Below are 22,634 nucleotides of genomic sequence, written 5' to 3'. Positions count from 1 at the left end.
TCTGGGCTTTTACTGTGAAAGAGCTGGAAGGCTTTTATTGTGAAGGAGCTGCCAGGCTTTTGCTGTGAAATAACTGGAGAGCTCTTATTATGAAGAAACAGGAAGGCTTTTACTGAGAAGGAGCATGAAGGCTTTTATTGTGAAGGAGCAGGAAGGCTTTTATTATGAAGAAACAGGAAGGCTTTTACTGAGAAGGAGCATGAAGGCTTTTATTATGAAGAAACAGGAAGGCTTTTACTGAGAAGGAGCAGGAAGGCTTTTATTGTGAAGGAGCTGCAAGGCTTTTGCTGTGAAATAACTGGAGAGCTCTTATTATAAAGAAACAGGAAGGCTTTTACTGTGAAAGAACAGGAAGAAGTTTGCTATGAAGGAGCACAAAGGCTTTTACTGTGAAAGAACTGGAGAGCTCTTATTGTAAAGGAGCAGGAAATCTTTTACTGTGAAGGAACAGGAAGTGGTTTACTGTGAAGGAGCATGAAGGCTTTTATTGCGAAGGAGCAGGAAGGCTTTTACTGTGAAACAACAGGAAGTAGTTTATTGTGAAGGAGCAGGAAGGCTTTTACTGTGAAAGAACTGAAGAGCTCTTTTTGTGAAGGAGTAGGAAGGCTTTTACTGTGAAGGAACAGGAAGTAGTTTGCTATGAAGGAGCCCATAGTTCACTGTGAAGAAGCACGAAGACTTTTATTGCGAAGGAGCAGGAAGGCTTTTACTGTAAAGGAACAGGAAGTGGTTTACTTTGAAGGAGCATGAAGGCTTTTATTGTGAAGGAGCAGGAAGGCTTTTACTGTGAAGGAACAGGAAGTGTAGGAAGGGTGTCATTCCCTCGAAGCCGTTTATATGCTAAAGTCTCAGACGCTGTCATGTGATGGTGAGAAAGGGAGTGAGACAGCGCCGCAGTCCTTATTGACACGACGGCCATTTTCCTCTGACGTCACGTTCAGCTCTTAAAGGCTGTTCAGATGATTAGCCTTTGTTCTTTGGCTTCATGTCATGTTTCTATAGCTGCTGAAAAAAAAATTATTCTAAAGTCAAAGTTCAAGTCCATCGTCATGGAAACGTCTCTTCTGCTTCTGCGAGAACGAGCAAATATTTATTTATTTCAGCCACAACTATGTGAGCGTACAGGCAGCCCCCAGACGGGTCGGAGATATTTCTGTTAAAACTGCCAGAAACCTGTCGTCACCTGCCCCGCCCCTGCTGCCTGAACTGTCAACTGTCCAGGTGAGACTCGTCTCGAGCGAGCACAGCGTCAGCCTGCTGTTCTCCAAGTTACGAGTCCGATAATCGTAAGAAAATCTGTCCCTCCAGATTTTCACGATCCATCGTCTTTTCAGTTGCAAAGTGGTCAAACCGTCGATTTCCTGCGTTTATACGACCTGGAACGCAGCAGGAAGACGTTATCTGTCTGATTCCCATCCTGAGCGTGGCGTCAGAGACAAATACGGCCTCAGTGTCGAGCTGCCACCAATAGATGAATGTATGGGAAACCCAGCTGTGTCTGTTACCTGTACCTGACTTGTTACCTGTGGCTGCAGGTTTGGGACTAAAGAAGAGTACATGCTGTTCATGAATGACTTCGTGGAGCGGCAGTGGAGCAGCATGCAGCGCTTCCTGCAGGAGATCTCAAACCCGGACGGACTGAACCACACCGCCGGCTTTGATGGGTACATCGACCTCGGCCGAGAGTTGTCCAGCCTGCACACGCTGCTGACTGAGCTCGACCAGGTAACACACCTGACTGAACAAATCATATGTACCAGTTTAGGCCAACGTCTTCATCACACTCACACACACACACACTGGGATGTTGTTGACGTGCTGCTGTCAGATACCTGGCAGTATGGGTGTGGGGGAGCAGGGGGCAGGTGAAGGTGGTCTGGGAGGGGGATAGTGCCCGCTGCTCCTGTTTCCTCTTGAAACCATTCATGGTTGACGCATCAATTTTTTCCCAAGAGGTTTCAAAACCTGCTTCAGACAACAAAATCTAGATGTTTCCAGCAGCTTCTGAGTTCAGCTTCAGAACGTTCTGTCAGGATAGCAGAAGGCGGAGCTGAGGTCTGAGCAGGTTCTGACAGCTCGATCTTTGGAGCCTATACCCCCACCTCGTGTATGAATCAAATCAAATCAAATCAAATCAAACTTTATTTATACAGCACTTTTCATCCATTTAAAATGCAACACAAAGTGCTTCACAAGATAAAAGAATACAACAACAGAGAGAGTAAAAGCATAATATGACAGACAATATCCCACTTCCAGATATACACACATGCGCTCACACAAACACTCACAAAACACACACACACATATACACACACACACACACACACACAGTGCTGAGACATGGCAGGGCACTGAGGAACCATGTGAGGAAACACCTATGGGAGCCATCCACACCGGGAAACGCCACAGCCTGCGTCCACCGGGAGCGCCGCCACAGAGACCACCCGGACGCCGATGGACAGGGGCAGACTCCGCCCTTAATGCAGAGCCACCCAAGTCCCTCGGGCCCAGGCGGCCTCCAAGCAACGGCCCCCGTGGGCAGACCGGGCATACACCCCAGTGTGGAGGCCCCCACATGAGGAAACACTGAAGCTAGGAGTTAAAAGACTAAAGAAAAAATAAATAAATAGATAAATAACCAAATAAATTAAAGATAAAAGCAGGTATAATGCACAAAAATTAGAAGCTTTAAGAAAGTTAAAAATGTAGAGGAAAAATAGACAAATAAATAACTAATAAATAGTAATAAATAAAAGTAATAAGATTTTAAAATGTAATACTGATAAAGTGCATAACTAAGAACAGGTCATAAGAAATATAAGAAGTAAAAATAGCATAATAGAAGAATTCAAAGTTTAAAAGAGATCAGTTAAAGGCCAAACCAGAAAGGTGAGTCTTGAGCCTCCTTTTAAAAACATCAACAGTCTCTGCAGTCCTGATGCTCTCCGGCAGGCTGTTCCACAGTCGAGGGCCGTAATGGCTGAATGCAGCCCCCCCGTGGGTTTTTGTATGAACTCTAGGAATAATTAAAAGTCCAGTGCCGGAGGACCTCAGGACCCGCGAGGGTTGATAAAAGCATGTCAGATAAATAAGTGAGCCCAAGACCATTAAGACATTTAAAAACGAATAAAAGAACCTTAAAATCGATCCTGAAACACACGGAGAGCCAATGCAGCGATTTTAAAACTCGATGTAATGTGAGCCCCCCCTCTGGTCTTCGTCAGCACACGTGCGGCTGAGTTCTGTAATAGTTGCAGGTTAGAAATGGTCTTTTTAGGGAGGCCAGAGAGCAGGGCATTACAGTAGTCTAAACGACAGGAGATAGAGGCATCAGCACCTCCGTGTTAGCTTGAGAGAGAAATGGGCGGACTCTGGCGATATTCTTGAGATGATAAAAACCTATTTTTGTTACATTTTTAATATGTGGAATAAAATTCAGCTCAGAGTCAAAAATGACGCCCAGGTTCTTTACACATTGAGTTGGTTTGAAATCTTGTAGTTTTGGTAAAAGTTTCTCTCTCTTGCCTTCAGGACCAATGACTAAGACCTCTGTTTGGTCCTGGTTGAGCTGTAGGAAATTCTCTGCCATCCATGAATTTATATCTAAAATACAGTTAAAAAGAGCATCAACTGGCCCTGTGTCTCCAGGAGACACGGCAATGTACAGCTGTGTATCATCTGCATAACTGTGGAAGCTGATGCCGTGTCTCCTGATGACGTCCCCAAGGGGAAGCATATATAGATTAAAAAGAATTGGACCTAAAATTGACCCTTGGGGCACCCCACAGCTTATTTTATGTGTTCTGGAGGAACATGTATCCAAACTTACCCGGAAATATCGATCTGTGAGATAGGAGCTGAACCAGCTAAAAACAGTACCAGAGAGGCCGACCAGGTTTCTCAGTCTGTTTCATAAAATGTGGTGATCTACTGTATCAAAGGCAGCACTTAGATCCAGTAGTACCAAGACTGTGAGTTTATGTGAATCTGCGTTATACCTAATGTCATTTAAAATCTTTAAAAGGGCCGTCTCTGTACTGTGGTTCATCCTAAAACCAGATTGGTATTTCTCCAAAATATTGATACTATTTAAAAAATCATTTAATTGATTAAAAACCAGCTTTTCTAATATTTGACTTAGAAATGGTAAGTTGGACACAGGTCTGTAGTTATTAAAAATGTTGGGGTCCAGGTTACTCTTCTTCAGAAGGGGCTTCACCACTGATGTTTTAAAGGCGGCGGGGAAGACGCCCGTCTGAAGAGAGTAATTTACAATATTTAAAATCTGTTCCTCAAAGAAGCCATAAAATGTTTTTAAAAGTGATGTGGGAATTGGGTCTAAAAGGCAGGTTGTTGGGTTTACTTGGGAGAAAGCTCGACCAAGTGTCCTTGCGTCCACCAGGGCAAAACTCTCCAGTGTTTCCTCAGGTAAAAGTAATGGTACAGGTGTGTTAAAAAATAAATTCTGTTGGGGTAAAAGACTGGATCTGATATTATCGATTTTATTTCTGAAGTGGTCTGCAAAGTCCTCACAGAGGGCATCTGATGGGGGTTTGGAGGGTTTTTTAAAATTACTATTAGTTAAGCGATCGATGGTGGAGAACAGGAATTTGGTGTTGTTTTTATGGTCTGTGATGAGTCTTGAAAAATGAGAGATTGGTGCCAGTTTGAATAGTGTTTTGACTAGTTTTAAGATGTATGTGTAGTGGTTGGATTATCACACAATTACTAGCTGCCATACAAGCCACCAGCTTGTCTGGGCCTGAGCCTCTCAGTGAGTACCACTCCGCTGAGGCAACAGTCCGCCGCAGGAGTTGTGAGTTCCTGAGTCTCTGCGGGTCACTTGGTGATTGGTCCACGCCAGGTGCAGGCAGGTGGATTTTGTTACCTTTAGACAGAGCCAGGCTAGCTATTTGGACCTGTTCCCAGATTTTATGCTAAGCTAACTGCCTGTAGATATATTATATATATATTGATATTAACCGTCCAGACAATCTGAACATCTACATTTTTACCAAAATGTCAAACTTTTCTTCTAAGTGAATAACTCGTGTGACTGCATCACCAGCAGATCAACTGATGGATTGTCTCTCTTTACCTGTCTCTCTTTCCTACCTGTCTGTCTCTCTCTACCTGTCTCTCTTTCCTACCTGTCTGTCTCTCTCTACCTGTCTCTCTTTCCTACCTGTCTGTCTCTCTTTCCTACCTGTCTGTCTCTCCAGTCGTGTCTCTCAAAGCTCGGTCCTCTTCCTCGGATCCTCAGAGACGTGTCAGTGGCTCTGGCTAATCCTGGGGGCGTGGCCGTCTCCTCTCCAGAACCTCAGCGTGTGGTGTCTCCGCCCCCTATGTCCCCGCCCCCTCTGTCCCCACCCCTCTCTCCTCCGCTGGCGACTTGTAATCCCTCCATCGGCCTGCAGGGTGGCGTTGGACTGGACGGAGGGTGAGCATCATGTGTCCTGTTAGCGAATCAACAGAAAACACACCTGTTTAAAGGCCAAGTAGCTCTGACCAATCACAGCTGCTGGCTTCAGTTTGGTTGTCAGGGGTTTACTATGTGGCAGCTACCTGTAGCTATGCTACCTGTTCACTTGTCTTGCTTCCTGTTCAGTCGTTACAGTTGTGCAGTTGTATTTTATAGTGAGAACTTCATTTCACCAACAAATACACTGAATACCTTTAATGACAGCACCCCCCAGTTTTCACTACAGATGTTATTTGAGTCTGGACAGACATGATGGAAACTGCAGTCTGATTGGTTGGTGAAGGCGAACGACCTTGACGTGTGGGTGTCATTGGCTGCCGATTGCTGTACTCTTAGTGGGTGCTGGGGTGTTGCCAATGGTTACAAAGGTGCTAATTAGTCACTCAGATGTGGGTAAAGGGGGGTTTCTACGTTTGTCACGGACATGTTCCGTCGGAGGAGTTTACTGGGTTAGTTTTAGGGTTTTTCATTATTTTCATTAAACTTTAACTCATTTCAAACCAGTTTAATATACTCAGAATAAAGAGATCAATACAAAGTTATTAATTTGTGATTAGTTTTGTAAAGGACTCGATGTTATTTACAAAGAATGAAGAGTTTCAGACCTGAGACCTGATTCTGGTTCTGCTGATTCTCTGCCGTGTGTGTGTGTGTGTAGTTTGGTGGATTTCACCAGACTTCCTTCTCCGACTCCAGAGAACAAAGATTTGTTCTTTGTCACCAAAGGATCCAGCCTGCAGCCCGCATCAGGTGACCTTTGACTTTTAACCAGCACATAGCTCCTGACCTCAGCCTGTGACCTCTGACCTCTGACCTCTGCTGATGTCACTTCCCGCAGGCCTGCAGGGCTCTCCGGCTCCGAGTTCATCCTACTCAGAGCCCAATGAGAACGAGGCGGGGTTTGAGATGACCAACGGGGGCCGGAGGGAGGGGCCAGATCTGACCAACGAGAGCCGTAGTCTGTCCCTGGTCGACCTGCAGGACTCCTCCCCTAGCGATGGCCTCGATGACAGCCAATGGCAGCGTAGAACGGGCCTCCTCCCGCTCTCGTTCCAGAACCCCGTGTATCACATGACCACCACATCGCCACGGCAACAGACGGACGCCACGCCTTCCGATGGCTCGGTGGGGTCACAGGGAAATGCGGACGACAGGAACGCCGTGACAACGAAACCAGCGTTTCTTACCCAGATGTCAGTGGGGCTGGGAGGGGGGGAGAGAGGGGAGAGAGGGGAGAGGATGTCGGCCATGTCGAGCAGCAGCAGTGGAGAGGAGTACTCGAGACGAGCTCTGTCTCTCACTGAGACTCTCACAGGTACAACAACACTAATATAAACATTAATATTAAATACAGGAAGTCTGACTGAGACCTGCTGGACTGGACCGCACCTGCAGCTGTGTGGTGACTGACAGAAACACCTTTTACACTGGGTCACAGGTGGAGTGAAGGAGGATTCAAACCAGACTGCTGAAACCACCACTGGACAAGGTCTGAGCCTCTTTCTATTCAGACACTGAGTCTGAGACTCACTTTCCCTCCTCCCACAGTGCACCTGTGTCAGTCGGTGGCTGTGAGTCTCTGTAACAGCAGCTAAAGTTACACACCACACTGGTTTGTCCTCATCAAAGCAGAAACATACGAGCGCTGTGATTGGACCAACAGAGTCAGTGAAAGAGTCTCGTCTGGATTTGATACGAGACTCTTTAACTACGCAGGTCAGACACGGCTGAGATTACTTCAGGGATTACTTCAGGGATACTTCAGGGATTACTTCAGGGATACTTCAGGGATTACTTCAGGGATTACTTCAGGGATACTTCAGGGATACTTCAGGGATTACTTCAGGGATACTTCAGGGATTACTTCAGGGATTACTTCAGGGATACTTTAGGGATTACTTCAGGGAAACTTCAGGGATTACTTCAGGGATACTTCAGGGATACTTTAGGGATTACTTCAGGGATTACTTCAGGGATACTTTAGGGATTACTTCAGGGAAACTTCAGGGATTACTTCAGGGATACTTCAGGGATACTTTAGGGATTACTTCAGGGATTACTTCAGGGATACTTTAGGGATTACTTCAGGGAAACTTCAGGGATTACTTCAGGGATACTTCAGGGAAACTTCAGGGATTACTTCAGGGATTACTTCAGGGATACTTCCACTGGTTTTACTGAAAGGTTACATGTGAGTCACACTTTCTGAACATCTGGACAGAGAGTATCAAACCTCCGGTGCTGGTTTCAGCAGTCAGGTTCTGAGCCACCTGAAACGTTTCTTTAATGTATGAACACTGAACCGAGATCAGATCTCTGAGACTTATGACGTCAGTTAAATGCTGGATCTCATTTCTTTTGCCGTCTCTATAGCAACATGTAAAGCTCTCTGACTGAATGTTTCCTACAGCGATGCTGTCTGGGACTTGCTGTTGACCCCTCTCAACAGACTCAGTCTGTGACCTTTGACCTGTCCATAACAGACTGACCTGACTATGTCACTGTCGTTGCCCCTCAGGTAGCTCAGCCCCTCCTCGTCAGAACTCCTCAGGTCCTCAGAGACGCATAGATCAGCCTCCTCCGCCCTCTTCCGCTCCACCGGGACCTCCTCGAGGTCGGACGCCTCCCAGCATGCTCAGTGGTGGCGGAGGCTCAGCCTACCCGCCTCGCCCCGCGTCCGGCAGCATGATGTCATCGAGTCCTGATTGGCCAAGCAGCGGCCAGTCACGGCTCAGACAGACGTCGTCGTCGTCTAAAGGAGACAGCCCAGAGAAACAACGACCTGCTGCCAAGGTACCAGGCTGTTGCCACGGTAACTTGTTAGTCTGACCTTTGACCTTCTCGCTACTAGTAGGAATGCAAGTGTTGCCATAGAAACGGCAGACAGACTCAGTGTAAGTGTGCTTGTTGTGTTCAGGCTCCCTCTCCCTGTGCGTTGGATCGTACAGCCGCCTGGCTCCTTAACATGAACTCTGCCTCCTCCTATGGTGAGGCTGAGGAGGATCGTCATGACGACGCCCTCATAGAGAAGGTAAGCAACTCCTTGTGCTGGATCTGTACTGGGTCTGCTGGGTCTGTACTGGGTCTGCTGGGTCTGTACTGGGTCTGCTGGATCTGTACTGGGTCTGCTGGGTCTGTACTGGATCTGTACTGGGTCTGCTGGGTCTGTACTGGGTCTGTACTGGGTCTGTACTGGATCTGTACTGGGTCTGCTGGGTCTGTACTGGATCTGTACTGGGTCTGCTGGGTCTGTACTTGGTCTGACTCTGCATGTGTTTGCAGTACCAGCAGGAGATTGCGTTGCTGCAGGAGAAGTTGCGAGTTGCAGCGTTGCGGCAGGATGAGTGTGAAGCCCGACTGCTGATCCAGGATCAGCAGAACCAACGCATGCTTCAGGAGTACCAGGTGCGTAACGAGTCCTATCTACCTGTCAGAGGAGGACTGAAGTCACACCTGCCTCAGCTGATTCTTTCATGCTTCACCAGCAGCTGTGCGGTCTCTGAGCCATAAGAACTGAAGAGTCTCTAACTGAAATCCGTCAGCATTAACACCTGAAACTCACCTGGAGATGACTGACAGTGTGTGATCACCTGACTCTGCTGGACCAATAGGACTGTGTCTGTGTGTGTGTTTTAGGCTCGGCTGGAGGACACAGAGAGCAGACTGAGGAGGCTGCAGGATGATAAAGACCTCCAGATGAACAGCATCATCAGCAGGTCTGAACATCTGTCTGTCTCTCTCTCTGCCTGTCTGTCTGTCTGCCTCTCTGTCTGTCCGTCTGCCTGTCTGTCTGTCTGTCTGCCTGTCTGTCTGTCTGTCTGTCTGCCTGCCTGTTTGTCTGTCTGTCTGTCTCTCTGTGCTGTCTGTCTGTCTGTCTGCCTGCCTGTCTGTCTGCTTCTCTGTGCTGTCTGTCTGTCTGTCTGTCTGCCTGTCTGTCTGTCTGTCTGTCTGCCTGCCTGTCTGTCTGTCTGTCTATCTCTCTGTGCTGTCTGTCTCTCTGTCTGTCTGTCTGTCTGCCTCTCTGTCTATCTCTCTGTGCTGTCTGTCTGTCTGCCTGTCTGTCTGTCCGTCTGTCTGTCTGCCTGTCTGTCTGCCTCTCTGTCTGTCTGCCTGTCTCTCTGTGCTGTCTGTCTGTCTGTCTGTCTGCCTGCCTGTCTGCCTCTCTGTCTGTCCGTCTGTCTGTCTGCCTGTCTGCCTCTCTGTCTGTCTGTCTGTCTGCCTGTCTCTCTGTCTGTCTGTCTGTCTGCCTGCCTGTCTGTCTGCTTCTCTGTGCTGTCTGTCTGTCTGTCTGTCTGCCTCTGTGCTGTCTGTCTGTCTGTCTGCCTCTGTCTGTCTGTCTGTCTGCCTGCCTCTCTGTCTGTCTGTCTATCTCTCTGTGCTGTCTGTCTGCCTGTCTGTCTGTCTGACAGTTGACCTCTGACCTGTGCAGGTTGATGGCAGTGGAGGAGGAGCTGAAGAAGGATCACTCTGACATGCAGGCAGTGGTGGACTCCAAACAGAAGATCATAGAGGCACAGGTACCTGTCTATCTACCTGTCTGTCTGTGACTTTAGGTTAACTGGTACCTGTCTGTCCACCTGTCTACCTGTCTGTCTGTGACTTTAGGTTGACAGGTATTGTGAAGCACACACTTGCTAATGAAGGTTTATATATAATGTCTGTCTGTCTGTCTGTCTGTCTGTCATCAGGAGAAGAGGATTGCGAGTCTCGATGCAGCCAACAGTCGTCTGATGGTGGCTCTGACTCAGCTGAAGGAGCGGTATGCTGTGACATCTCAGAGGAATGGCCTGTCTCCTAGCAACACGTCCTCTCTGCAGATCACAGAGAATGGAGAGTTCCGTAACGCTGGCAACTGCTGAGCTCTGATTGGCTCTGATGGAAGGAAGGGGGAGGGGCTTATCTGCATGATGTCTGAGAGGCAGCAGGAGACCGGTCTAATTCATTAACCACGCCTCTTTAAATCAGCTAATCAGCACTGTCGTAGTTGCCACAAACTGTCACCTCCTGTAGAGGTGGATCTGACCTCTGACCTCCTGTTGCTAGGTGGCCCTCAGTTCTTATTTTTGTTTTGCATGTTTCCTTTTTGAACATTTTACAAAGACTGACATCATACTCTGTTTCCTTTTGGTACTTCCTGTTGAGAGCCATAAACAACAACAACCAAACTGCACGTCTTTATTATCGCTCCAAACCACCTGGAATAACTCCACCTGTATCTGGCTCATCTTTGGCTCTGTATGGCCCTGGTCTGACAGGCTCAACTCCAGTCTTCTTGGACCAGCTTTGGCTGTGTAAGGTTTTAGTGGTTGCTCTTCTGGAAATCTGGCTGTATATGGCTGTGGTTTCATCAGATAAACTGAAGTAACTTTAGGTGTGTATGGCTCTTGTGTCAACAGATTAACTTTATGTATGTGTGGCTCTTGTCTGACTGAACTGACCCCAGTCATGTGTGGTTCCAGTTGTACTGGACCAACTCTGGCTGCGTAAGCCTCTGGTGTGACTGGACTGATGGGAACAATTGTCTATGATCCGACTGAGCTACCTGGAACCACTTTGGCGGCCTATGGCTCTGGTCAGACTGGAAAAAGTCAAGCTTCATACGGCTCTGTTGTACCTGTTTCCATATGTGACTGTGATCTGACTGGACTAACTGGACCAACCATGGATGGGTACGGGTCTGGTGTGAAGCAATTTCTGTTTGGATAAAAAAGTTAAACTTTATTCAGAGATGACACGTTGGCAGTTCAGTTCTTTAGGTTTCGATATTTTTCCCGGCTATGATCGGCTCAGATCAGCTTCATCTGTGTGTCCGTTACACAGAGAGGGCTAGCGTAGCTTAGCACAAAGACTGGAAGTAGGGGAAGACTGATAGCGTAGCTCCAGCAAAGGAGAACCAACCTCAATGTGCTTGTGTTGAGCATTTAGCCGCTCTGGGCTTCCATAGCGTTGAACATTTAGTTGCTCTGGTTCAGAGGTTGATGTGAGACAGTTAGACGTTAGTTTGTGTTGTTTCAGAGAATTCTACTGATGTAAACATCAGATTTTATTGTATAGCAGTCAAAACTTTCAATTGTGATGAATAGTTTGTGAACACACACATGCACACACACACACACACACACACACACACACTCTGCTGTTGTGTACAGGACTCTGCTGGACTCTGCTGGACTCTGCTGTCTCTATGCTGTGTTCACTGTGGCTTCTGTCTCTGTTCTGTATTTATGACTCTTTCTGTTAGAGATCCTCTTCTTGTTATTTATCAACATCAGTATTTATAAAGAGATGCTCCAATAAAATATTACACTATCAGACTGTTGCCGTGGTGATGAGTGACACCTCTGCTGAAGCATCTTTCAGCTTACAGTCACAGACAGGCAGACAGACAGACAGGTAGGCAGGTAGACAGGTAGGCAGGCAGACAGGCTTTATTCATGAGAACAAAGCAGTGAAACGAGCTCCTTTAGGAAGTGATGTCACTCTGTCACAGGCCGTTGGTTTCCTGCTCTAGCTGGTCGAAGGACCAGTACTCGTGGTTCCAGCCCAGGAACCAGCCGGTGAATGTTGGCGGTTCAAATCCCTGTTTCATTGTCACGGTGGGGGTACGAGGGTCTCTGTCTGCCGGGTCGCTCTCGATGTACCTGACAGCTGGACACAAAACACACACAGTTAGTGTCGCATTCTGAATCACCTGGACCAGGTTCAGTCCGTGAAAACAAGGATCCCTGAAACCTGGATCAGGAACAGTGACAACCTGGACTGAGATGCAACAGCTGTTTGTAAGTTCTCAGAAACTACGAACTTGTTTCAAACTAGGGAAACACGAACCTCGTTTAGTGTTAATTGGTTGCTAAGTAACATCTGTGGCAGCGTCCAATTAAACAGCATCCGTCAAAGAGTTTAAACAAGGAAGTCAACTGCAGCGCCACGTTTCAGCCAAGGGTCAGTCGTAATCTGTCGTAGTTCAGCTCATCCAGTCGCTCTGCGTTTTTATTCTGGCATCAGGCAGATTGTTTGATTTAAATATTGTGTGACAGCTAAGAACGAGTTTGTGAGCTGCAACAACCCCCCCTCAACGAACGGAAGTAAACCAACACCTGAGAAAAGATCACCAGCAGAACACTGTGACTGATGACTGTTTGATGAAAAGAAATTCCAGTCAGTCCTGGATAAATAAATGAAACATCCAGAATGTTTTGGTGCTCTGATGACAGAAGGCTTGTTTCATGTTAATGATGACTGACTCCGTTTCTCTGCAGTTATTTCTAATTCATGAGGTGTAGCCTTTGTGTGTGACACTATGAATAAAAAGGATGCAGCAGGATGTCTGAGCTGGAACATGAAGACAGAGTGGAGACGTGACCGTCAGTCAGACCGACTTCCCGTCCGTCTCACCTGATGACGCCGCCTCCATCTTCTCCTCCTCGTGAGCCTCGTTTCCGATCCAAACGAACACCTGCGGGAGGACGCAGGAAGTGAGGAGACACGGAGCGTGGCATGTTACTGTGGCGATGGCGGGAGACTCACCTGGTCCCAGGTATCTAAGATCATGACATCATCGGGAGCGAGGTCATCTTGCATCAGCTCACCTGGAACCTCCTCCATCTGACACACACACACACACACACAGATCATAGTTGACATACTGATTAGATTATTAACAAGTGGTCCACCAAATCCTCAAAAACCATGTTGGGTGTCCTCGTAACAGCCTTGAACACCCTCCAGTAAAATATCAATCCACTACAAATGACAGTGAACTATCTGTTAGTAGTTAGTTGGTTTATGAACAACATGGACGATCAGTTCAGCAGTGTGTTAACGGTCATGTGACCAGGTCACGTGACCAGGCTGACAGACAGACCAGGAAGTTTCCCGTCTTGTTGGAGCAGGCGAACAGGCGAGGAGGGTGAGCCTCCATCTTGTTCTTCAGCCGGGGGGAACGACAGTAGTCCTCCTGCCCCCCCAGCGTATCCCAGAATGCATCTGTGAGCACACGCAGATATATACACTCTCGGGTCAGTTTAATGGTGTTCGGCTGGTTGCGATGTTTGGGTCATCAAACAAACACAAAGATATATTGAGCTTCCCGACACACCTTCCTCCCCCCCCTCCTCCAGCAGGGTGGGGGTGACCTGCAGGAGTCCAGCCAGGTGCTCAGCTCCCTGGACTTCAGCTGAGCTGCTGCTCCTCCCTCTCCACATCCAGCATCCAGAAGAGGAGACCAGGAGGAAGACATCACTGGAGTGGAGCCTGGAGGAGGACGGATCCACCTGAGGAGGACAGCCCAGACCAGTCATGGCTTAAACTGGTCAAACTGGTTTTAAACTGGGGTCAGACCATCAGTCTGAGTGGGGCGTTCAGGAGCTCAAATGAGTACAGAACATTGGTGAAACACGGTACTTTGACTAATAATGTGGGTCTGACTATCCTGTTAAAATCCTTTAAATGACTCCTTCCTCTCCCTCGTTAAGAAATGTTACAAATCCATGATTGTGTAAATTTGCATCATTTCAGAAGTTTAACTCCTTTGCAGGTGATGAACACTTTTCTGAAACGTCCATTGTCACTGTGCATTGTTTGCTTCAGGTTTCCACATCACACTTGTGAAGGTGAACACTGAACCAGGATTGGCTCCCAAACCATTTGTAAAGTCTCAAATCCAGCTCGTAGACTCGCCTCTTTAAGCCTGAGACTTTCCTCTCTCTGCAGATGGAAACATGCTTCTAGTGTCCAAACCTGCACAAACATCCTTCTGAACAGTGAAGCTCAAACATTCAAATGTAGGAACAAGAAAAAAACACATTTCTGAGTGGAGGGGTCTTTAAATGAGGGTGGGGCTGACACTGACAACTCTCCGTAAAGTTTGTCTCACCTCCACTGCTCTGGAGTCTCCTGCTGAATTGGCCCGGACCTGGAACAGGCGGGTATCTGACACCTCCGACTGGCCGCCCTCTCTGGAAGTCCCACCCTTATGCACCACCATTGGTTTGCCTCCAAACAGGCTCATGAGGTGGGCCGGCTCTTTTCCCTGAACCACACGCACCTGCAGGAAGCGATCAGTTGAAGGTGAAGCCTTCATGCTCAGGGGGTTGAATTTAGTGTCGGGGTGTAATGAGAAAGCTGGGTCCATTGTTCCCAGTCCCTGTACCTGTATAGCACCCCCTCCCAGTTCATTGTCCAGCTGAACAGCCAAGATGGCAGACGCTCCAACCTCATCCTGGCTAGACTCAGTCCCCTGCCTGATGAGACAGATAGAACAGCAGAAAGCGATTAGGCTTTAGGTTTAAGAGAAAGCCAACACCAGAAGGAGCCCCTCCAGGGCAACAGGAAATAAACCCCAGACTCAACTAGACCCCAAGATAACTACATCCAGATTTGTTTGTGGATGACTTTTACAAAAACAGCTTCGAAAGTTCAAAAACAAGAAGGAAACTAAAGAAGCTTTGAGAAAGTTCAGGTGAAGGTGTGTCGTATCTCACCATATGTAGATGATGTGACCCTGTCTGTGGTTGTGTTGGTACTGATACAGAATGATGTAGCTGTCTCCTCCATAGAACTGACCAAACACTGATGGATCCACCGGAACCTTATCAGATCCTTCAATACGCCAGATCTACAGACAGACAGACAGGCAGAGAGAGAGGCAGAGAGACAGATGAACAGAAAGACAGGCAAAGAGAGAGACAGGAAGACAGACAGACAGAATACCACATTGTAACCAACACAAAACAAAAAATACTTTACTTGCAGTGAACAACATTTTCTTAGTCTTGGCTACACGTGCAGTTGAAAACACTTCCTCCTGCCAGCAGAGCTGTGATTGGTCAGATAGATCCGGTCCCACCCTCACCTGTTTCTCCCCATCTCCTCGGTCCACCATCCCGTGCTGTGCTGCCATGGCTTCTGATTGGTGGAGCTTCAATACATCAAATGGAACCTGTCCAATCAGAACAGGCAGAGCAGTTCTCTGAGGAGTCTGAAGAGAAAATGTCCTGGACTTGATCCTGAACCTCACCCGTTTACCTTCTGTATCTTTGCAATCTGATTGGATACATAGGCCATTCCCATGCCAATGGTATCGTCGGGGTCCACCCAGTCCTTAAAGAACTGTTTGAAGAGTGGAGTCTCCCCATACTCAGGAAGGACCTGAACCTGAGGAGGGACAGTTTAGACAGGTGAGAGGACAGGATGGACAGGCGATGTATGTTTGTACAGCAGTCTGGGACAGTTGGACAGGCAAGACACTTTGGACAGACAGCGTCGGCCATACGCTGAGCACAGACCGCTGTCAGGTGAGAAAGTAACACTATGAGCTCCACCTGTGTACCTGTGTGTGTGCCGGGTAGTCCATCTTGTGGATGAACTGCTCTGAGCTCTGCAGGACAGCGTGACGCTCCTCAGTGTTTGCATCCTTACCTGCACACACGCGTCTTTATTACAAACCAAAGCAGCAGGTAGAGACAGTGTCATAACTCTCGCCCTCCTTCCCACTGGCCAATGAGGTTACAGACGGCAGTTCCTCAGTCACCTGAGGAAGTTTACGAAGTCTGCACTAGGATCCAGTCTGAGCTGGCTTTAGAGCAGTCTGAGCCCATTTCACCATCTAACTTGTCTGTTTGACGAGTTTGGTTTTAAAAGAACAAAGTCACCTTTCCAGACAAAGATTTGCCCGTTGGCGCCATTGTCAAGGATAAAACACTCGCTGGACTGCAAAGCATCCTGGGAGAATGGACTCTTCTCTGCTACCATGGTAACCTCAATGTCACCATCTGCATTGGACACCTGACAGACAGGTAGAGAGACAGGTTAACACTTCCTGGTTCTACTTTTTCAATAAAAGTGAAGTAAAACCGCCGGCGGACCCATGGAACATTTGGATCTAGTCTTTTTTTTCGTTTGTAATATTATGAAGGGAATGCAGTGACACCATGAATATCTGTAGTGAGCTGATTTGAAGAACACATCATCCAGGTGAGAAACACCTGTACCTAACAGAATACTACCATCACTGTGTTGCTAAGTGTTACCTTGTAGAGTTGTGCCTGTTTCCTGTGTGCAGCGTCCATCTTTGTGTCTTCATTGTGAGCTTCAGACAGCTTCGGCTTCTCCCCGAGAACCTGGAGAGGTCAGAGGTCAACAGGAAGAGGCAAGATGTAAACAGGAAGAGGTCAGAGGTCAACAGGAAGAGGCAAGATGTAAACAGGAAGAGGTCAGAGGTCAACAGGAAGAGGCAAGATGTAAACAGGAAGAGGTCAGAGATCAACAGGAAGACACAAGATGTAAACAGGAAGAGGTCAGAGGTCAACAGGAAGTGGCAAGATGTCAAGAAAAAGGCTGTAGTAAACGCTTTGTTCCAACTTTTCTATGTGTAACAGACAGTTCTGTCAGATGAACGCTTCATTAATGCATTCAGAATGAGTTTGTCTCTGGATTATAAACTGAATGTTATTTAACACTCCTGGGAAGACGAAAGTAGTTGGTGTTACAATGATCCCGGACATGTCTCTTGTTTACCTTTGTATCTTTTTTTCAGGATGTTTGATCCGGTTTGTATTTGTAATATCAGTCATGTAGAAGCAGAAACAACCTCTTTCCCTTAATAAATTGTTATTATTATTATCAAGTCTCTGCATTTTCACTCTCAGCAGCAGGGGCTCAGGTGGAGGTGTGTCCTGTTGACAGGCTCACACCAGTTTATGATCATGTTTGTTTCTGCGTTTTCTTTGGTCAGAGCTGAGTGGAAACATCCTATAATATACAGTATGTGCTACATACAGTAATATACTTGCTGTATTTGTGGTATTATTGTATGTTGTGGGCGTGTCACATGCCTCAAGCATCCTTGCCGGCTCCGCCCCCTCATCACAGAAAAGCAGCTCGGCCCGCCCGCACCGCTCGTCGTCACGGATACCCTTAGACACCTGTCAATCAGAAGGTCAGTTGGCATGTCATCACATGTCACTGAATAAAGATTTAATGAAGTAATGCTGCTACTTACCACGGTGGCCTTCAGCTTCTCAAAGTGGTTGCTATGGGAACCAGACCACTGGATGATTTCCTGTAAAGACAGAGACAGGTTCAGAACTGTCTCTCTCGCTGTCTCTCTCCACACATCTCTCTCTACCTGTCTCACCTCTCCCAGGTCCAGTATAAAACTGTCTCCCTGGTTGAAACTCTCCCAGCTGACAGGAACCTCCGTTGCCCTGATGATGTGTCGACCTTTGACGTGCAGCAGGCGCTGAACGTCCACGTCATTGGTCACCACATGTTTGAACCCTGAGGCCACGCCCCCTTTCTGTGTGAGAGGAAGTGATGTCATCAGTGCCAAACACAAGAATCAGAGTGGTGACAACTACAGAGAGGATCTTTGAGTCAAGACAAGAAATGATTTGTGTATTTACTGCAGTATGAGCAGTATTCTCAGTGCTGCTTCTACTGCTAATAATAATTATTAAACTTTTTAAGTGAATTAAAAAGTTAAGTAAACAACAAAAACATTAAAATGATGAGACCAAAAAATGTTAAAGTAGAATAAAAGAGAGAAAAATTCAACCAAAACAACAACTCTTTCTGTGATGACCAAACGAAAAGGCGCAACAGTAGTACTAATAGTACTGCCCATGTAGTTACCATGTACTTGAGTCCGGTTTTGAAGTACCCGGTAAAGGCCTTGGATTCATAGCCCTGGACCTCACGGTGCTGAACCAGTTTCCCCTGCAGGTAGTCATCCATCTGGACCGTAAAGATGGCTGCTGCACTTTTCTCATCCTGAGAGCACTCTGAACCTGCAGAACAACCAACCAATCAGAGAGCAGAACCACCGTCAAATCACAATCAGAAAAAAAAAATGCTATCACTACTACTAATAGTAGTACTATTACCACGTACTAGTACTATATTGTACCAGTGGAGTTCTTCAGGGTTTCCTCTTATTTAGGAATTTAGGAATAGTAGTAGTAGTATTAAAGGATAACTTTCGTTTTTTACAACCTGGACCTTATTTGTAGCATTAAATACGACCATTTACTCATCCAGACAACTTTGGTGGCATTTGGAGTCGTTTTGAAGAAATTAGCCCCAGAGGAGCGGCGCGTATATCCGTATAATGCGAGTACTCGGGGCATCCATGCGCAGCCTCTATATAACACATAATCTGCAGAAACTCGTTCATATTCCAATATTTTGTTCTGATATTCTGGTGCTATTCCCCTCTGAGCCCGTGGTGGCATGTTATCAACATCCAGTGTCTCTAGGCAACTACTTCTGACGTGGATGACGTCATTTTCGAGCGCCGCGCGCTGCGAGCAGCCAGTCACAACACGGCTAATTCTGCGGCGGTCGGCTAGTTTAGCTGTAGTTTGCGACTGTTATTTTTCACAAAATGGATGAATATTTTTCCGACTCTGAGGTGGTGGACGATGACTTTGTTTACGATGGACGTCCTTACCGTTTGAGCCAGAGTACACGGACGAGGAGCTCGTTGAAAGGAGGAAGCAGAGGCAGAGAGAGGAACAGCTGGCCAAACAACAACAAACGGCTGCGCGTCCACGAGTAGACGGTAACTGGTGGTGTTCTTGTGGACAATGTTCATCGATGACAACAGAGGAGGACGTGTCAATAAACGTCTGTATCACAACACTGGAGGATTTCCACGCAATGATAAACCGGGCTGTGGTGGAGACGTTTTTTCGTGTCCCTAAAAGGAACTGGAAGACCCAGCCAAAGCCTGCAGGACCAAGTGGGCAACTTTCGATTGAGTAAGTAGCTTACACACATGTATAGATTGTTTATCTGCCTTGGTTTTGTTTGCCAGAAGTTTATCGTCTACTCGTGGACGCGCAGCCGTTTGTTGTTGTTTGGCCAGCTGTTCCTCTCTCTGCCTCCGCGTCCTCCTTTCAACGAGCTCCTCGTCCGTGTACTCTGGCTCAAACGGTAAGGACGTCCATCGTAAACAAAGTCATCGTCCACCACCTCAGAGTCGGAAAAATATTCATCCATTTTGTGAAAAATGACAGTCGCAAACTACAGCTAAACTAGCCGACCGCCGCAGAATTAGCCGTGTCGTGGCTGGTTGCTCGCAGCGTGTGGCGCTCGAAAATGACGTCATCCACGTCAGAAGCAGTTGTCTAGAGACGCTGGATGTTGATAACATGCCACCACGGGCTCAGAGGGGAATAGCACCAGCATATCAGAACAAAATATTGGAATATGAACGAGTTTCTGCAGATTATGCGTTATATAGAGGCTGCGCATGGATGCCCCGAGTACTCGCATTATACGGATATACGCGCCGCTCCTCTGGGGCTAATTTCTTCAAAACGACTCCAAATGCCACCAAAGTTGTCTGGGTGAGTAAATGGTCGTATTTAATGCTACAAATAAGGTCCAGGTTGTAAAAAAGTTAAAGTTATCCTTTAATCTACTACGTGTATTGCAGTATTAGTGAATGATGTATTGCAGCACCTTGCCAGTAGTGCAGGTCGAACTGGGTTCCCCTGCTGTTCTTGATGGTATGGAGAACCAGGTAAGCATCTCCGTTGAAGAACTGTCCATACAGACTCTCAGGAACAGGAACCAGGTCCATGTTCTCCACCCGCCACACCTGAAGCCCCGTCCTCTGACCCGCACACTCAAACTCTGGATGGAACACCATGATGTCACCTGCAGGGGGCGGAGACTTTTTAAGTCTACCTTATAATTTTAAACATTTTGATTTGTTTTCTACTGTTTAATCTGGAGTCACTTTAGATTTTTGTTCCTCAAATTGTTTGTGTTCATTATTTAATATATTTCAGTTTGTGGAGTGAAATGTTTCTGTCACACAGGAACAAACAGAGTGACTCATCTTCAACACAAAACATCTTTGTTAAAGCTCAGAGAAACAGGAAGTGACTCGCCCAGACAGACAGACAGATAGGCAGACAGATAGACAGGCAGACAGACAGACGGGCAGACAGGCAGATAGACAGACAGACAGACAGACAGGCAGGCAGATAGACGGGCAGGCAGACAGACAGACGGGCAGATAGACAGACAGACGGACAGACAGACAGACAGGCAGACAGACAGACAGACAGGCAGACAGACAGGCAGGCAGACAGACAGGCAGGCAGACAGACAGATAGACAGGCAGGCAGGCAGACAGACAGGCAGACAGACAGACAGACAGACAGACAGGCAGACAGACAGGCAGGCAGAGGTTTTATCCGGTCTACAGACGTGACGAACACACCCAGAAACATTGAAACGTGATCAGTGAGAAACTGCTCAGCTGCAGGTCTCATTTATAGAAGCAGGACGTGAAGAGGAAGAAACAAACATATGACTGAGGATGATGATGATGAGGAGGAGCTCCTGCACTTCAAACTACCAACTCGTTCTGTTTTTGTGTTTTAATCTGTTTTGTTTTGATTGAACTGATGAACTAAAACAAAGATGATGATAAAGTAATAATGATGAACATTAATCAGCAGCAGGAGGTGAGAGGGAGAAGAAATGAAAGACAAACTCACCGTCAGTGTTTGTTGCTGCTGGATGAGAAACAAAGGCTACACCTGAGACACTGACAGAGGAGGAGGGGCTGTGGGGGAGGGGCTGCAGGTAACTCTATCTGTCCAACCTCCCAGTCACACCCAGCTGATACACAACAAGCTGAAAGCTGCTGCTGACATGGACACTGAACACATAAATGCTCCCTTAGTGCCCAGTCACCTGGGGTCCGTTTCACAAAGCAGGTTCAACAAACTCTGAGTGTAACCCTGAACTCTGAGTTGATCTACTCTGAGATAGGAAACTCTGAGTTTTCGATTACACAACAGCAGATTTGAGTTAGTTTGATTAACTCAGAGTAGGTTCACCTCGAGTTAAGCGCGTGCGCCGCAACTTTAAAAAGACAGCATCCATGGAACCCCGATTTGAGGAGTCACCATGGCAACGGGGAAGCGGAAGGCTGCATACTTCACGCCACTCGAATTGGACATTTTAATGCGCTCATACAGCGAATATGAACACGTTTTTAGACGGAAGTCCAACACCGCTGCAGCTGCGAAGGAGAGGGAGACGGCGTGGGAGAACATTGCTGCTCGGGTCAATGCGTGAGTATAAATGTAGTCCTTTGAAATCACAATAATATTACAGGGCAAAACTACTTGAATGGTCGCCTGTTAATTTATTTCATTTAGGTGCAATCCCGCGGGGAAGAAGCGCACTTGGCAGCAGCTTAAAATGAAATATAAAAACATGGTTGAAACAGGTAAGACCTCTGCATGATCTCATGGAGGTAGCTACCTCATTTTGATCATGTTTTACATTGTAAAGTAAATATTAAGTGGCTCCCTTTCATTGTAAAATTGGTTATATTGTGTTCATATCATGTTTTGTTTTTGTTAACGAATGAAATAAAATTTAAAAATGAAAAAAAGTGTTCTCATCTATATCATGTTATGTTAAATAGTTAAGCCTATATTTAAACCAACACAGACTTTAACTCAGCCAACAGAAAGAAGGCAGATGCACGAAGAACGGGTGGTGGCCAAATACTGACAACTGTCTGGAAAAGCAAGAACATCGTGGTCTGATAAATATCTCCCGACGAATATTTAATTCTCTGCGCAGTATCGCTGCACCTTCATCCACGGGATCATGATCGAAAGACGTTAACATGCCATGTTAACGAAAAAAGTCACCACCTACTGTGCCTAATGGACTTCCACTGACTGATATTTTTAATGATTTTTTTTAATAACAGACGGCAGAACTTTGCCAAAACTCGTCTGCCGACTGAATGAATGAATGAGGAAGTGAAATACGATGTGTGGTTGAAAGAGGGCGGAGACACAGAGAAACTCGAGGTTCCTTGAGTAAAACCTGGTCCCGACCAGGTTAGGTTCATAGAGTCAGTTACTGCGGTAACTGACTCAGAGTTTAACTTACCTCTGTCTGTGAAACAGGCTTGAGTTACCCCTCTTTCTCTGGTTTGACTTACCTTCCTATGTGAAACGGAAAACTCAGAGTTTCCCTCATTTCAGGGTTAACATACTCGGAGTTTTCAGTAAACCTGCTTTGTGAAACGGACCTCTGAACTAAAGGTGTGACCAGACCAGGTGCCTCCAGCATCAATCCTACCGACCACAGAAAGAATAAACTG

The 22,634-nt window shown here is 46.8% G+C and overlaps 2 protein-coding genes across 2 annotated transcripts in view; one reads left to right on the top strand and one right to left on the bottom strand.

The window, feature by feature from the left end:
* The window catches only part of LOC121606838 (disabled homolog 2-interacting protein-like), a 29,196-nt gene extending 17,279 nt beyond the window's left edge, over positions 1–11,917 (top strand). The window contains exons 13-22 of the mRNA XM_041937409.1: positions 1,536–1,725; positions 5,226–5,443; positions 6,144–6,235; positions 6,324–6,800; positions 8,004–8,278; positions 8,403–8,516; positions 8,768–8,890; positions 9,122–9,201; positions 9,915–10,002; positions 10,174–11,917. Of these exons, the coding sequence (XP_041793343.1) occupies positions 1,536–1,725; positions 5,226–5,443; positions 6,144–6,235; positions 6,324–6,800; positions 8,004–8,278; positions 8,403–8,516; positions 8,768–8,890; positions 9,122–9,201; positions 9,915–10,002; positions 10,174–10,344 (1,828 nt within the window). The 3' untranslated portion in view covers positions 10,345–11,917. The remainder of the gene's footprint in view (positions 1–1,535; positions 1,726–5,225; positions 5,444–6,143; positions 6,236–6,323; positions 6,801–8,003; positions 8,279–8,402; positions 8,517–8,767; positions 8,891–9,121; positions 9,202–9,914; positions 10,003–10,173) is intronic.
* LOC121606839 (gelsolin-like) lies at positions 11,890–21,137 on the bottom strand. Its single transcript, XM_041937410.1, has 19 exons — positions 21,001–21,137; positions 19,952–20,149; positions 18,119–18,273; positions 17,622–17,783; positions 17,487–17,546; positions 17,320–17,409; positions 16,516–16,605; positions 16,138–16,270; positions 15,816–15,904; positions 15,512–15,640; positions 15,339–15,425; positions 14,968–15,101; positions 14,637–14,727; positions 14,361–14,531; positions 13,584–13,758; positions 13,350–13,471; positions 13,013–13,090; positions 12,881–12,941; positions 11,890–12,133 (listed from the first exon to the last, which is right to left on the bottom strand). Exons 2-19 carry the CDS (start codon positions 20,139–20,141, stop codon positions 11,970–11,972), a joined length of 2,181 nt encoding a protein of 726 aa, XP_041793344.1. The 5' UTR covers positions 20,142–20,149; positions 21,001–21,137; the 3' UTR covers positions 11,890–11,969.
* Between the last annotated feature and the right edge of the window lie 1,497 nt (positions 21,138–22,634).

The sequence above is a fragment of the Chelmon rostratus genome, chromosome 5 (assembly GCF_017976325.1).
Source record: "Chelmon rostratus isolate fCheRos1 chromosome 5, fCheRos1.pri, whole genome shotgun sequence".
Lineage (NCBI taxonomy): Eukaryota > Metazoa > Chordata > Actinopteri > Chaetodontiformes > Chaetodontidae > Chelmon > Chelmon rostratus.
Note: the sequence above shows the minus strand (reverse complement) of the source record. Positions and strands in the feature narration are given on the sequence as shown.